Genomic DNA, 15,773 nt, shown 5'->3' on the forward strand with positions numbered 1-15,773 from the left:
CCCCTCCGTGGCCGGCCGCAGCGATGCACACCGCACACGCGGGGCAAAGAGGGAGACTTTTTATAGCCTCACGGACACGCGAGACAGTCACATCTGAGCGTGTGAGGCGGAGCGGCGGTCACAGAGGATCTCAACGAACATGGCACAGTCTGTTTTATCTGCCAACATCTTCAGAGGCAAACTTACCTCTAAATCACTTAGGTTCTTTACAAATAATGTTAAAATCCTTAAATGGTAAAAAAAAAAAAAAAAAAAAAGTCAATCGCCAGAACCCAGGGGACGAGGCCTGGGCCAGGACCTTCATAAAACAGCTTCAGGGAAATGAAATTTAGTCTCAAAGGTGCTGGGGACAGCACAGGTGGCCCCCGCGTCCTGACCTCTTGGTTGGGCGGCAGGTCCAGCACCACGTGACGTGACATAGAGGATGAAGGGTTCCTCAGGAGCTCCCCTGGGGACTCCCCTCCCAGAGGAGCGGGCTGCCCCACACCCCCTTGCAGGCGGGGCTCCGACCTCAGTGCCACAGGGTCCTCCTGCCACGGGATTAACAAAGGCACGGCCTGCAGGGGTGTTTCTTGCAATGTGGCAATGCCACAGCCTCTCCTCTTCCCTTCCCTCCGTCTCCAGACTCTGCCCCTGCAGCAGAAGGCACCTGCAGAGCACAGAGGTGACCGCGAGGCCGTCCCTGCGGTCAGGTGTCTTCGGAAGCACGCAGACGCCCTCTTGCTTCAGCGGGAGCAACCATGCAGCTGAAAAGTGCAGACACAAGCGACTTTCTGGAGGACCCTGTGGCGTGGAGAGGCGGCTAGGGGCTGGGGGGGCAGGAGCCTCCCAGGCAGGCGGGGAGAAGTCTGTTCCTTTGGCCTGGACGCCACTCATGTTTTCAGATCTAGAAGAGTAAAACCAGAGACGTCTTTTTGCGGTCCGACTGCAGGAGTGTCCAGGGAGGACCCTGGACAGCAGGCCGCCCCTCCAACGGCAGCTCGTCCTCGGCAGGAAAACCATCGGTTAAACAAGGACTTGGGCCAAGACGCCATCTGACGCGGAACCAGGTCTGAAGTGTTTATAAAATCCCTGATTTAATCATCGCAGCGGCGGGGGTGCGGTGGGCTGTTTCCGAAGGTGCCTCCATGGCCCCGCCCAGCTCTACACTGCCGGGCGGGGGTGTCGGACCTTCCACCGCCTGGAGCGCACCCGGAAGAAGAAGCACATCACCATCAGAAACAGGGACGAGGCCACGTACAGCATGACGCAGAGGCTCATGTCCAGGCTGGAGAAGCCCGTCCCCAGGAAGGGCACGGCCGCCTCCACCTCCCCGCGGCCCGCGGCCCCGCCCGAGCTCTGGAGCCTCCCGTCGGGGCCAAGCGGCGACCCCGAGGACAGGCGGGGTCTGGGAGGCAGCGCGCTGGGTGGACGGGCGCTCTCGGCGCGCTGGTCTCGCCGAGGCTGGTCCGGGGCGGCGCGGCCTCTCCCCTGCTCCCCGCCCCCGTCCCCGGCGTCCCCCTGGTCCTCGGCGAACATGTCCACGAGGTTGTCGGGGCTGTAGTGCTGCTTCAGGAACAGGAGCACCTGGCCCTCGTTCCAGCGGTGCAGGCCCTGCACCTCCTCGTGGCAGGCCGGGCACAGGTCCGGGGTGGGCCACGGAACCTTTGGAAACTTGGGGTCCTCGCTTGGATGGCCTGGGAGGAGGAAAGAGAGCAAGAGTCGAGGTGCCTTCTGGCGACCTGACCGCCCGTGCCCAGCACACCCTTTCCCGCCCCCACATCCACCGTGACCTCCCACGGCTCCTGCGTGGGCGCCTGGCCCCCGAGGACCCTGGATACACGTCTTCCGTGGCACCTCTGGCAGGCCCCGGCGCCCGGTGGTGGGAAGGCTCCACGCACGTGGCCAGATCTGCTCCCACCACAGCTCCCTGCGACCTTAAGGGCCCCACTCGATTCTGAGTGGCCCACCTGCACCGAGGGTGTGTCTGCGGTCCGAGGCCACGGACCCCAGGAGTGCCCGCCCTGGACGCCAGCCGTGAGGCAGTTCCACGGGCCCCTCCCGCACCCCTAACAGATCTCTGGAAATGATTCTGGGAGTGAGGCCCGACCGCGACAGGAAAACCTCACAGCCTGTGTGCAGAAAACCCGGCCAAGCCTGCTCCTGGTTCTGCTCCAGACAAGACACGAGGGAGGCGAGCCCCTCCCTCCTCAGCACGTGCAAACGGGCACCTTACAAAACGGAGCCGCACGCGGGGTCTGAGCTGCAAGCGGCCGGGCCCGCCCCGGCTCCACGTGGTGAGCATGAACCCGCCCTGCGTGCAGACGACGGTGCAGGGTCCGGACACGTGTCAGTCGGCTCTGGGTCTCCACCAGACAGGCACGAGGAGCGCGCGGGCCCGGCTCTCGGCTCCCGAGACCCCCCCCACCTGCCGCCCTGAAGGTGCTTCTGCAAGTAAATGTGGACGAAATCACTCGTCTGATGGGTCTGGCCCAGGCCGGGGTGGGCGTTGCGGAGCCGGAAGCCCGGCCACCCTGCCGGGGTCTGCACGTGGCGGCAGGGTGGATGGGCACACATGTCACACCTGACACCTGGTGTTGGTGCCGCAGACACAGCGAGGTCAGGGACCTTGGGGCAGTTTGGGTCTCAACCCAGAGGCCCAAGGTGGCACTGGGGAGCGTGAGGGGGGGTAGCTACAGAATCTCAGGAGGGACACGACTACTTGGGGGGTGTGCAGGGCTCCTGGAGTGGGGCAGGCCAGGTGGGAGGCTCCCCCAGGTGCACTGGGGCCTAGTTGCCCGGCTGACGGCGTGGACTCCCGTGTGTGGCGGGGACAGGGGCCGGCTGACGGCGTGGACTCCCATGTGTGGTGGGACAGGGGCCCTCACAGGGGCACGGGGGCTCTGAACCAGCCGACGGCCACAGGCAAATTCCGGCAAAGGCAGAGGTGCCATGGCCACATCAGAGCCGCAGCGGTAGCTCTGAGTGCAAAGAAAAACCAATTTTCTTTAGTGCTTTAGTTGTAATATGTTTTATAATGCGGTGGATTAACTAAAAACCAACAGTTTAGCGGTATTTTCTATTCATCTCTATTAAGACTTATTTGTCAGTGGAATTATTTTTAAGCCTAATTTTAATCTGCCACCGATTTGGGAGCAGTTCGAATTACTTAACTCTGAGAAGAGGGACGCGCCCCGTCGGTTTCTGAACAAAACTGCTTTCGGTCTGAGGGCAGATTGTAATCGCTCAAGAACTGCTCACGGACATGTGGTCATTTTCCACGACTGCCTGCGCCAAACGTCCTTGGGGCCTGGCTGGACCCCCGGCGAAGCGGTGGGTCGACCTCCACGCAGCCCAGGAGCCCCAGGACCGGGACAGCGGTCCAGAGAGCCGGGGCGCCGGGCAGCCAGCGAAGGGCAGGGGTCAGGTGTCAGCAGTGCCCGGGCGGCAAGACGGAGGACACGCGGCGGGGGCTGGGGGGTGCGCAGCCACACTCACGCCGAGCCGCCGCCCTGCGCTCACCTGCGAGGCGGTCGTTCACCAGGTTATGTTTCTTCCAGAGCCAGAGAATCGCTTGGTCCGCGGTCGTGACGGAGCCCAGGGACTCCTCCGCCATCTCCTCGAAGTGTCTGGCGCACTCCTTACAGCCGAAGAAGGTGCGGACGTACCTTCTGATGGCCTGCAGCACCGCCTGCGGGTCCCCCTCAAAGCCTGCAGCGGGAGGGGACACGGGCACCGCCGGAACCCGGGGCTCGGCGGCCCTGTGCCCGGAGGGGGCTACCCGGACACGCGGGGACGGGGCGGAGGCGGGACAGCGCCTCTTCCCGGGGCCGCGAGGGCGGCCGGCGGGGCGTCTCCGCGAGGGGCCGGCCAGCCTCTCCCGACAGACGACAGACGCTGTGAAAGAGCGACACGCTCGCTCAGGAAACAGCCCCTGCCAGCAGGAGGAAGGGGCAGCATCTCACGAAAATGAGGACCCCTCACATCACTAAAGGGGGGCGGGCACGGGGCTGGCGCCCGCGGTTCCCTCCAGACAACTAATACGGGGATTGAGCCAGCAAACAAGACTGAGATTAAAACAGATTAAACATCGGCATTAGAAGAAATGCAGCAGAATAATTGGAAAAAAAAAAAACGTGCGTTTGAGAGTGAATCCGTCTTAACAGCAGGCCCTCGAGGGTGATCTCTTTCTTTGCCGACAGGTGTGGGTCTGGGTGGGACGGGCAGGTTGGCCCGGGTACCCACATCTGTCGTTGACCTCGGCGGGCCACGCCGGCCTCACAGGTTAAGGCCCCTGCTCAGCTCGGCGCGTGTCCGAGGGCGGCGGGACGGCGGGCGCGTGGTGAGGACACAGCGATGGCCGACTTGCCTGCCACCCTCTCGCCGGCTGCCAGCTGCCGCACGTCACTGGGTAATCCTCCTTTTCTCGCCCCCCCGCACCGCTGCACGGCCGGCCGCCCTAATCTTCAGAGTGGACAAGAACCATAAACCCTACCTGGGGGGATTAGAGAACGCCGCGGCTTTTCAGTGGATGGGGTTTAAACAGGCGCTAAGGAGAGGAAAACCTTCCAAGGCTAATCCGGCGGGGTCCATCTGACCCAGTTCTTTGGGTGCGAGACCCGCTCCTCGATCTGACTCCCGTGTGTGCCCTGGAGATCTTTCTGACCACGTGCCCCACTGCTCGCCTGCCATTCCGAGTGGCATCGGCGCAGGTGCCGTGAGCCCCGGCAGAGGCCCCCAAGAAGTTGACATCCAGTGTCACCGTGAGAAGGGGGTGGGTTTGCACAGATGGCACACGCCCCCGGCTGGGCGCGCTCCGCACTGTGGGACTGCCTGGACAAGGCCTGTTCCACCGACAGACGCCGTGTGCCGGCTTGCCCAGGCCCCGAGCTCTTTCCTGAACTTGCACCCACGCGGGAGCTGGGGCCACCCACGGCCGAGCCCCAGAAGCCATGTAAACAAAGTGGTGGCTCTTTCAAGCCCCAGCGTCTGGTTTAGGTTGTTACGTAGCAACAAGACTTTTACAGTCTTACTGCAAAGAGCGTGGGAGTGTGAGTCACAGTTTTTGCTCAGCATAAGATATCAGCAAAGCCGCCTAATTGAACCAACAACTGGAGGGCCGGCGACCAAGCCCACGGCCGCCAGAGGCCTGCTTCGCGGGGGAGCCGCACATGCAGCCAAGTCCGAGGGGGAGAAAACAACCCAGCCCAGTTTCTGGTGTCTTGTGTAGGACACAAAACACGGCCACGCTTTTCTGATGAGTAAAGTGATTCAAGCCAAGCCAATCTCTTGTGGTTTTGAGCCTCGTGTGCAGGCGGCCTCGGGGCTGTCACACCCCCCTCCCTGCACAGGCTGGGCCGGCGGCTCACCGCTCCCCCCGGGAACCACACCGAGGAGCTGGCCCACGAGGCCAGCTGCCACGCACAGGGAACTAGCAAGGCCCGGGACCAGCCACCACCCCTCCAGAGAGCAGGGGCGGGGTCCTCAGATGAGACCCCAGCCTCAGCCGACGCTGGGCCCAGAGGACCCGGCCAGACCACATCCGGGCTCCTGACCCACAGACGCTCTGAGGTGAAACTGAGCCGCAGGGCTGTTCCGCAACAAGAGCTGAACACGCCTCCAAACGGGTGCTGGGCGCTGCCGCAGGCGCCTGCCGCGGACGGGTCCCTGGCCAGGCGCCCTCGTTCAGATCTATCTCCTGCAGCTCAGCGAGCGCAGGCTGGTCAGCTCGGGAGCGCCCACCCAGGGACTGCGCAGGACTCCCCTCCCCCCTCTCCTCCATCGCAGGCTCCCCCCCGCCGGCCCCGGGCAGCCCTGGTGACGTGTGGTCCCGCACACAGGCAGGCACCGGCAGCGGGAGTGATGCAGCCGGGCCGGGGGTGGGGGGCAAGGGGGGGGCAGCGTACCTGTGCCGTCCAGCGCTCCCGGGCGGGTCCCGGCTTGGACGGTCAGCATGTGGAACAGTTCCCAGAGCGCACACGAGTAGCCCCTGAGCTCTGGATGGCTCCCCTGACATCCAACCCACTTCACGTGATTAATGAGGAATATTCCAGAAATCTGAGGGGGGTAGAAGACATGATTGCGTTGTTACCATTGAAACAGCTGACGGGCGTCGTTGGCTGGGACTGGGTGCTGGTCCCACAAGCGTATGTTTATCAGCACATTGCCCCCTGCACGGTTTTGTGGGTGGCAGCTCTGAATTCGGCAGCACCCAAGTGAGAGAGGAGGCGGCCACTCTCCCCCAGCTCTCAGAGCGGCGGCGCTCCTGGCGGGGGCGAGGGGCTCGTCTGTGCCTGGACTCGGGAGGGCACTGCAAAAGCCTGAAGGGCGCCCCCAGCCAAGCCCACGGAGCAGTCCCGGCCCGCACGGGTGAGGGGCCGCGGGGCTCCAAGCACTCACCCCACGCCCACAACCTGCATCTCCTGGCCGGGAGTTAAGACTTTGCTAAAACTTAAGTAACACACCAGGCCTGCCACTGCACCTCCTGAGCGAGCTGCCTGTCCCATCCAGCCTGCCTCCCATGGCCCCTGAGGAGCGGACAGTGCCACAGGCAGAGGGGGTGGGCACACAGACAGGAAGGTGGGCACAGCCAGGCAGAGGGGGAGGGCACAGACAGGTAGATGGGGCGGGCACAGAGTGTCCCAGCGACAGGGGCGGGAACAATGGTGGGTGCACCGTGGGGGGCCACGGCACCTGGGCCCAGGCCCCTCCTTGTCCGTGTGCTGGGGGGTGGGTCCCACCGGGGCAGTGGTGGGAGTGGGGGCCCTGAGCTCTGGTGGGGGTTGGCTCACCCGCATCCTGTTGTTGGCCAGGTCAAGGACAGCATCGTAGGGGACCCTGTCCAGGGGGAGGCTGGCCAGCCACTCTTGCAGCGTCTCCAGGAGCTTCCTGACTGGCGCCCGGCCAGGGAACAGCTGAGCAGGTAAGGACCAGCATCAGAGGTCATCGTGGAAGATGCCCCCCATGGCAGCGCCGCCCCGGGGGACCTGGGCCAGGCGGGGTCTGCCTGACACGCGTTCCTCCTAGTCCGGCGGTGGGAATTCCAGGACACAGAGCAGGGGTAGGAAGGGCCGCAGGCAGAGGCTTCTGGCCGCCTGGACTCTGCACCTCACCCTCTGGCTCGGCTCCGGCCGACGACCACTTCCCAGTGACGGATGACGCGGCCACAATGTGCCTTATTCATCACACCGTCAAGGGCTCCGGGTCCCTTCTGAAAGCACTGCCTACTTACTACTGCGCGAGCCGCATGGTGACGCGCCCCCCCCCCCCCGCCCTGCCTCCCCTCTGCCGCCTGCCTGCGGAACTACGCAGAAGAGGCACGTCCCGCTGAGGCTTTTCTGCAGAAGTGAGCAATGTGCTGGCTGAGGGGGCGTCTGTGCACCTGGTCCCCACCCCCACCCCCGCAGCCCTGCTCTGAGGGACGAGGACCACATGTCACCTGTCAAGTGAGCAACATAAAGGCTGCCACAGGCTCAGGGACCCGAGCACAAGCTGCTGCGGCAGGGACAGGGCAGGTCTCTGGCGCGGGTGACGACGGGCCGCTGTGCACTCGCCAGCGCCCGGCTGGAGGCCCAGCTGCTCCGAGGGGCCACTGCGAGCGGGGAGGCCATGTGTGTCTGACTCACTGAAAGCGAAGGAGTGAGGCGGGCAGGGCCGCTGAGCTCTCGCCGGCAGCGCGGGGCACACGCCCGCCTAAACAGCCTCCCCGCACCTCGCCATGCGGCTCATCATCACTCCCGCCATCAACTCTGGTTTGTATCTCCAAGTTCAAAGGACCCAAGCGAGCCACGTCTACCACAGTGACCAGGAGCTGCTGCACCCGGCGCCATCTTTTTAGCCAGACAAGTCCTTTATTTATTTTTTATCTTTAGAGATTTCATTAAGTCATCTCAACGGCCAATACAGGGCTCGAACTTACAACCCTGAGACCAAGAGCCACACGCGCCACTGAGCCAGCCGGGCGCAGAAGTCCTTCAGAACCGAGCTGACCTTCTAGACAGCAGGCAGGCTGTGGCTCCGACGCCAGAGCAAAGGGCTCTGTCCCCAGGCCACTGGGAGAGGCCCTCCCCGAGGGGAGGGCAGAGAGGCCAGACGCCCCCTAGGGGAGAGGGCTGACCTCCCACTTCCTGCTGCTCTGGCCCAGGGAAGAGACCTCAGGCCATGGATTCCCGCCCGGAGTCAACGGAAGAACCGAAGGCCCGACAGGCCCTCCTCTCCCGTGTGCCGCTAACACATGGGCCACCGAGCTCCGGTCTGGCCACTGGGCCACTCACTCCGCAGCCTCTCCCATCCCCAGCCCATCCCTGCCCGAACACCACGGACCCTCAAAGTGCCCCTTTGGGGCACGTCCTGGTCCCGGCTCCTTCTGAGGCCCCGCATCTCGGTGTCACCACGCGAGCCGTGATCTGGGCGTCGCCACATCCCGGGGGCCAGTGGCGCGTGGTCAGCGGGGAGGGAACAAAGGCCAGCGCGGCGCGTGCAGCCGGCCGGAGGGGCGGCCCCCGGGCCCGGTCACACGCCGCGCACCTTGGCGAGGACAGTAACGAAGTCCTTGAGTGTGCGTAGCTCAGCCCCCGCCAGAGACTTGTGCGCCGCCAGCTCGACCCTCAGGAGGTAGTGCAGCCCCGACTCCAGGTCTGCCGTGTACAGCCTCGACCTGGGAGCAAACGCCTCCGGTCAGGCCAGGACGCCTTTCCCTTCCGAACGCTCCCACCCCAGGGCTCCCCCATGCCCCCCAGGGTGACACTGAGAACCCCTGAACAGCTGATGGGGGGGAGCTTCCAAGGGAGTCCCACGTGCGCAGGAGCCACGCAGCCCACGGCCACGCCCACACCCGGGCGCGCTCAGGTCTGAGAGGAATGAATACCTGCCTGTCAAATTCCTTCCAAACCACGATCTCCGGATTCTCTGCTTTGTTGGGTTTTTCAGGCAACGAAAGCAGTTTCTTCCTCACATCTGGCAACGACTTCAAGTAAGAGGAAAAGAAGGAGCGGAGAGGCTTCCCGCTGCGAGAACGGGGACGCGGTGTGAGGGGGCGGCTGTGCGGCCGCCGCGGGGCGGGGCTGGGGCTCCGGGCGCGTGGGAAGGGCGGCAGGGGCGTCTGCGGGGCAGCTGCGGGTCACCAGCGGCATCGAGAGCCCATTTTTGTTCCCAGAGAATGAACATCAATCGACATGAACAAGTTGTACAAATGACGCTTTTCATATAAAATGGGCGTTTTTCTTCAAAAGAAAATGGCATTTTGTCGAGGGCACCGCCTGCTGTGGCCTGGCCCTGGCCGCCTCTGCCACGGGCTGGGCACCGGGGGACCCACTGTGCAGAGGCCACCGTCCCCGCCCCCCCCCCACGTGCCCGAGGGGCGGGGCCCGAGGCTCCGGAACCCGCATTGCGAAAGCTGAACCAGGCGCCCCAGCGTGGAGAAGGCGCAGTGGAGACCGGCCGGAGCCGCTCAGTCACCCCGCCCGCCCTCTGCAGCCACCACAGGCCCCAGGACCCTGGCTCGCCTTCTCACCGGTGACCCCTCCCAACCCTGCTGGAGGCTGTTGACTATTACTTTTTTATTTTATTTTATTTTTTTTTTTGAGAAAGAGAAAGAGACAGTGTGAGCAGGGCAGAGTCAGAGTCAGAGGGTGACACAGAATCGGAAGCAGGCTCCAGGCTCTGAGCTGTCAGCACAGAGCCCGACGCGGGGCTCGAACCCACGAACGGTGAGATCATGGCCTGAGCCGAAGCCGGACGCTTAACTGACTGAGCCACCCAGGCGCCCCTGAGGCTGGTGACTATCGAGGGGCCCAGTGCAGGCACACAGCGCCGGACGGTTCTGTGGTCGCGGCGAGAAGGTGCGTGACATCTGCCCAGAGGAGGGGTTCCCCAGACCCCAGCAGGCATCACAAACACCCCTGAGGTCTAACTACGCTTACACGTGAATGAATCCATGTGACCCGTTGGGGTAAACCAAGTAGCAGGAGGGAAGGGAGGAAACCCCGAGTCTCTCCAGGAAGCCTTTATCTGCGTCCAGCACTCTCTTCACCACGACGTTCTCGTACGGAAGCAGGTCTAGGATCACCTGGGGGAGGGGAAAGCGTCGCTTTGCTGTGGATGGCCGCGTCTCAGGGGACCCTGGTCACCTCGACCAAGCGCGAGAGCCATGCGTGAGCACGGGGCAACGGGATGAGACATGCGGCCAGGAGGCCATGGCCGCCTCGCTCAGCACCCTCACAGACTCTCAGGGAAAGCGCCGGTCAGTGACCTCGCCCTGGGCTTTCTGGGCCATCGCGTCCTCCATGGGAGTGACGTCCGCAGACCAGCACATTCACCACCATGGAGGGAGCCGGGGCCACGGCCCGGAGCATCCTTGACACAGGGGGCCGGGCACCGGGAGGCCAGCGTCATCCACGACAGCAGCACGGCCACGGGCAGCCCATCGCTCCCTCACCGTCCCATCCTGCCTAGGCCGAAGGCACAGTGATGGGGCGCAGTAGCAGAAGGACCAAGGAGTGGCATCTAGGGGCTGGGACAGTGTGAGAGGGGACCCTCGAGCCTGGCATGTGCCGGCATCTCTGCGAGCCGACGCGTCTGCTGGGGCCTCCTGGGAGAAGCCATGCCACCTGCCCCGGGGAAGTGCCCCCCGGGAGCACTAGTGAGGGTGGCAGCCTAGGGATGGCGTGGGAGGCACACGAGGGTGCAATCCCGCCCTCACCCCCCCCCCCCCCCCCCCCCCCCCCCCCCCCCCCCCCCCGCTGGGCGCCCCATCAGCCCCAGAGAAGGCGGCACTGTGTCGTGTCACTGCCAGGCTTGGAGGGCACGGAGAGGGGCAGTGAGGCGGGCAACCGTAAGCTTCTGCAGCCTGGGCCCCGGCATGTGTCAGGGGACGGAGCGCGGCTCCGCCTGCGAGGCGCCCCCCACCCTGCGCAGTTCCTGTCACTCGCCCATGCGTCTGGGTGTCTGAGCACAAACAGACGTTTCACAGAATCTTGGATTTGGCGAAAAAAAACCTGGGCATTCACAGCACAGCCAAGAAAAGTCCTGATGGCAACATAAGAAACAAAGAAGGGCTGGAGGAGGAAGGCAGCGTGCCCGGGACACTGGGCGCGGGGCCCTCTCGGCCCAGGACAAGGACGAGCCTCCCCTCGGGGGCCCCTGCCGGCAGCCTGCAGACCGGCCCGGCAACGCGCGCACGCTCCCGGGAGGGACGAGGGCAGAAGGGAACCGGCAGGCGTCCCCGCGGGGCAGCCGGGTCACGCCACGAGGTGAGAGGGGAAGGACGTGCACGCAGTACCTCCCGTCCCACGTAGGAGCTGTTGTTCTCGAACAGGATGGCCACGTAGCGGCCGTCCCGGCGGTCCAGGAGAGAGAGGACGTCACTGGGCCTTTTTAGAGAGAAAGTGGCATTTAGTGCTTTCAGGAACGGGGAGTTGGCCGTCATACCCGGTGCCCGCGCCACTCGGTGCAAACCCAGGCTCTGCGGTTACACCCCAGCCCCGGCGCCCCCCTTTACACACAGGCGCGCACCGGACAGGCTCCAGAGGCGGGCAGGCCGGAGGCCGCAGGCCGTCCGTGTGGTTCTGCAGGAAGTCGATCATTGTCCGCCTCACCGTCTGCAGCTCTCGGTCGGGCCCTGTGGGGAGCCAGGCCGCCGTCACCACCCCCACCTCGGGCCCCACGGGGCCCCCACCGGGGCTTGCTGGGGGCCGCTGTGAGGCCGCGGTGGGTTCACACGACAGGAGACGGCACGTGGGAATGGGCAGTGGGGGCGAATCCCCGTGACAGCGTGGAGACCCAGGGGCCGGGTGTGCAACAACTCCACCCACGCCACGTTCCAAACAGGCACCAGGACCTCAGAGGCAGAGCCGCTGTCGCCCGGGGACCGGCGGGTCACGTGCTGGAGCCTAGCCTGGGCGCTGGCTACCAGGCGGCTCTTAAAACATGAGGTGAACCTTGGTGATCTGTGCGCTTCTCCACATATTTTCTGAATAGAAAAGTTTACTTAAAAACAGAAATTTCACCATGGAATTTGCCAATGAAGGTAAAGCATAAAATCAAACACTCTGGCCGACACTATGCATGCTGAACCCTCCACGGACGGTGCCGACACAGGTGCACGTGGGGCAGACAGACCCCAGCGGTGGGGGGCTCGCCGTGCCCTAAGCCACCCTTGCTCGAACGGCTTTAGGAGGCGACCCTGAAAGAGTAACACAGAAAGCTGACGTCCTTACCTTTAAAATTTTCTCCAGTTGTAAAGTCCTTTGTGAATGCCTTGAAATACTAAGAGGAAAACACAGGACAAATAAGAAGGACCTCACCTGGTGTCTGCACAAATATTTAAGCAAGAGAATGACCATCATCTTTTTCTAGAATGTTTGTTTATTTTTGAAGGGGAGAGAGACAGAGTGTGAGCGGAGGAGGGGCAGAGAGAGAGGGAGACACAGAATCCGAAGCAGCTCCAGGCCCTGAGCGGTCAGCACAGAGCCCGACGCGGGGCTCGAACCCACGAACCGTGAGATCATGACCTGAGCTGAAGTCGGACACTCAACTGACTGCGCCCCCAGGCACCCCGACCATTATCTTAAAGAAAGAGCTTTAGTTCATCTGCGCAAGATCACGTTAACTGATAGAACGACACGTGTCTACGCGTGTCTGTGGGTGTGTTTCCGGCCAGACTCACCGGTGTGCTTGTTATTTGCGTTTTCTGACCCCACTCGGGAACACGGCCAGAGGCCAGGCGGCTCGCGAGGCCCCTTCCCTGACGCTTGGTCCCAAACACGCATCCTAACCGTTGGCTCTATCGTCACAAAGGGTTTACGGGGAGAGTGACAGATGCTGTTGAGTGTCTTTGAGCAAAAAAAAGGATCTTATATTAAAATTAAAAACCTTCTTCACTAAAAAAGACATTAAAGACTGTGAAGAGACGGTTACAAACTGGGCGAAGATACGTCCAGTTCTCACAACGGGAAATAAAAGGTGAGTGTCAGGCCCCCGGGGGCTCAGTCGGCTGAGCAGCCGACTCGGTTTTGGCTCAGGTCACCATCTCATGGTTTCAGGAGTTCGAGCCCCACCTCAGGCTCTGCATGACGGGGTGGAGCCTGCTTGGGATTCATTCTCCCCCCCCCTCCCCTGCTCGTGCCCTCTCAAAAATAAACATTAAAAAAATTAAAACATAAAAAGAAGAAGGAAGGGTGCCACTTGGCCTGTGAACGGGAGGCGTGGCCGCGGTCACGGGTCAGACACGTGCGAGCGCCCGCGCGCCACCATGCCACCGTCACCCGGGGCGGGGCGCTCTCGGCAGCACCCTGCTCACAAGAGACCAGACCCGCAGCTCCCAGCCTGCACGCCGCCTGTGAGCGCAGCTGGGGCGCAGCTGAGCAGAGGAGCGCTCGGCAGGCTGGCGGGGCGGGGCGAGGAGGGGCGGGGCGGGGCGTGCAGGGAGCAAAGCTTCCTCCAAAGGGACTTCTAAAGGTACCGCGTGTGTTCTGGGATGTAAGTACGGGCGAGTCCCGACACACTCGTGTGCAGGCAGGGCCCCACGCACGGGCGCACAGACCCAGCCCTTCCAGGGATTCCTTCACCCTCTGCCCCCAGTGGAAGAAATGGGTAAAACATGCCTGTGGGGCCACCGCTGGCCGTGCGCCAGGTGTCCCTGTGTCACCGCAAGAGGCCCCACCTGGGGTGGAGACACCTGCCCCCAGGATGCGAGAGCAGCTCCCGGGCACCTGCACACAGAGTCTGCAGGCCACCCCCGCCCGCCGGGTGCGAGTGGGGGGCTGCGTGTGCACCCACAAGGGCGGAACACAAGGGGGCCCTGGGCTAAGGAGCGCCTCTCAGTTGAAGCCGCACCAGAGGGCAGCAGTTTCCGCGTGGGGAGGCTCGGGAAGGGAGGCCGGACGGCGGGTGGAGAGAGGGCGGGGAGGGGGTGCTCACCCGGAAGGTGGGGTAGAAGTGGATGTCGTAGGCCCGGCACACCTCGTGGTTCTCCTCCTCTGCACAGTCCAGGGCAGCAACCCGGATGGCAGCAGCCCAGTCTGAAAAGCAGGAGCAGGACCTTCAGTGCAGGCGCCCGGCCCGGCCCATGCCCCACAGGCCAGCCTGTGAGGGCACAGGTGTTCCCGGGTCCGCTGGGAACAGGGACAGAGCTGCCACAGGCCGGAAGGGTCTCCCATCACCGCCCACACGGCAAACTGCTCCCGCTCCTAACCGGGCACGTCCCTGACAGAGGTGCCGCAGTGTGCTGGCTTCCCCGCCTCCCGGGCAGGGACGCTGAGCACCCGCAGGTGACCGGGCCGGGCCCGGGACAGGCACGCACTCAAAGGAGAACCAGGTCTGCAGCACCTGACCAGCGGTCTCTGGGCAGTGCCTCCCACTGAGCAGGAGCCGTGTGAATCTACCTCCTGCCCGTCGTCAATGGCTGGATTAGAGGAAAGTCCTGCACACGAATACCGAGGTGACACCTGCCAGCTCAGCAGGGACAGCTCTCTGCTCCCCCAGGCTCGCTCCCGCCAGGCCCTGCCCCCAGGTCATAGCCAGCAGTGGCTCCGGGTACCCCGAGTCACACAGACGCGCTCTCTACTCTGGGTTCACGGCTCCCTAACTGCTCCATTTTCCCTGTGAGCGTCCGATCCGGAGCCTCCGACTGGTGGGTGGGTGTCACCTGCCGCCCCGCAAACCCCCGCACTGGAGAGCCTGGTCCTCTGTCCTGCACCCCCGGCCCCTGCGGCCCCGACACCTGCACACCTTGGGGAGACGGCCTCCCAGGCGGCGATGCGCGCTCCCACCAGGAGGCTGGGTGGCCTCCGCCCGCCCTCCTTACTGATGGCCCCTGAAGCACGGGCTCCTGTAGGCTGCAGCCTCGCGGGGTGCCCCGGAGGACCCTGCTGTACAGAGGAACCTAGCTCACGGCGACCCTGAGGCGCGGTCCGCAGGGAGATGGTGCGCACCTGGGCCCAGTGGTTGCCAGGCTCAAAGGCATGCTTCACCATCCTCCAAAATGTGAGGTTCTCTCTTTAAAACATTTGATCCTGGGGCACCTGGGTGGCACAGGTGGTTAACACCTGACTCTTGGTTGCAGCTCAGGCCATGATCTCACAGTTCATGAGTTTAAGCCCCATGTCAGGCTCTGTGCTAACAGTGCGGAGCCTGCTTTGGATTCTTTCCCTTTCTCCTTCTCTCTCTGCCCCTCCCCAGTGCACACGTGCTTGTCTCTCTCTCAAAATACATAAACTTAAGAAAAAATTAAAAAAGCATTTGGTCCTTTTCTCCAGGGTTCCAGTTATACTGTTGTATCGCGGGTGGGGACAGGCCCAGGTGCTCCACACAGCTGGCCTGGGGGCACCGGCCGCCCCGGGACCGGCAGGTCCCGCTCACGATGGCTTCCGAGTGGGGACACACTGCCATCCCCACGATCCTGACCGGGCTCTCTGCTACCTTGTGTTCGGACGTGACACCACAGGCTTAAACCAGTGATCTGGTTACAAATCACGTCACAGGTCTCTGCTGGGTGCTGGCTGTGGTCCTCAGCCTCAGAGGTCACGTTAGAAACGTGCCTGGAAGGAGTGAGGACGCCTCATGTGCTAAAACACATGCCTTTCTCCTCTGCAGTTACAAAAAGATTTACCTGCATTTTTAGTTTAGTGAGAGAGAGGGCAGGGGAGGGGCAGAGAGAGGGGGGAGAGAACCCCAAGCAGGTTCCGCGCCGTCAGCACAGAGCCCGACTCGGAGCTCAAATCCATGAACCTTAAGATCACAACCGGAGCCGAAATCAAGAGTCGGACGCTCAGCTGACCACGCGCCCCCCCCCCCCC

The 15,773-nt window shown here is 63.4% G+C and overlaps 1 protein-coding gene across 1 annotated transcript; it reads right to left on the reverse strand.

Moving 5' to 3' along the window:
• Positions 1 to 6: 6 nt before the first annotated feature.
• Positions 7 to 14,951, reverse strand: QSOX2 (quiescin sulfhydryl oxidase 2). Its single transcript, XM_029921008.1, has 12 exons — positions 14,707 to 14,951; positions 13,897 to 14,017; positions 12,195 to 12,243; positions 11,491 to 11,596; positions 11,258 to 11,348; positions 9,900 to 10,045; positions 8,850 to 8,984; positions 8,506 to 8,635; positions 6,771 to 6,893; positions 5,886 to 6,036; positions 3,502 to 3,690; positions 7 to 1,676 (listed from the first exon to the last, which is right to left on the reverse strand). Exons 1-12 carry the CDS (start codon positions 14,949 to 14,951, stop codon positions 1,144 to 1,146), a joined length of 2,019 nt encoding a protein of 672 aa, XP_029776868.1. The 3' UTR covers positions 7 to 1,143.
• Positions 14,952 to 15,773: the final 822 nt, after the last annotated feature.

The sequence above is a fragment of the Suricata suricatta genome, chromosome 13, assembly GCF_006229205.1.
Source record: "Suricata suricatta isolate VVHF042 chromosome 13, meerkat_22Aug2017_6uvM2_HiC, whole genome shotgun sequence".
NCBI lineage: Eukaryota > Metazoa > Chordata > Mammalia > Carnivora > Herpestidae > Suricata > Suricata suricatta.

Coding starts and splice junctions, on each gene's coding strand:
- QSOX2 (XM_029921008.1), bottom strand. CDS start 14,951: ATGGTGAAGCATGCCTTTGAGCCTGGCAACCACTGGGCCCAGGTGCGC. Junction 11,349..11,490: donor CCGCCTCTGGAGCCTGTCCG/GTGCGCGCCTGT, acceptor CTCTCTAAAAAG/GCCCAGTGACGTCCTCTCTC. Junction 8,985..9,899: donor TCACATGGATTCATTCACGT/GTAAGCGTAGTT, acceptor CCGTTCTCGCAG/CGGGAAGCCTCTCCGCTCCT.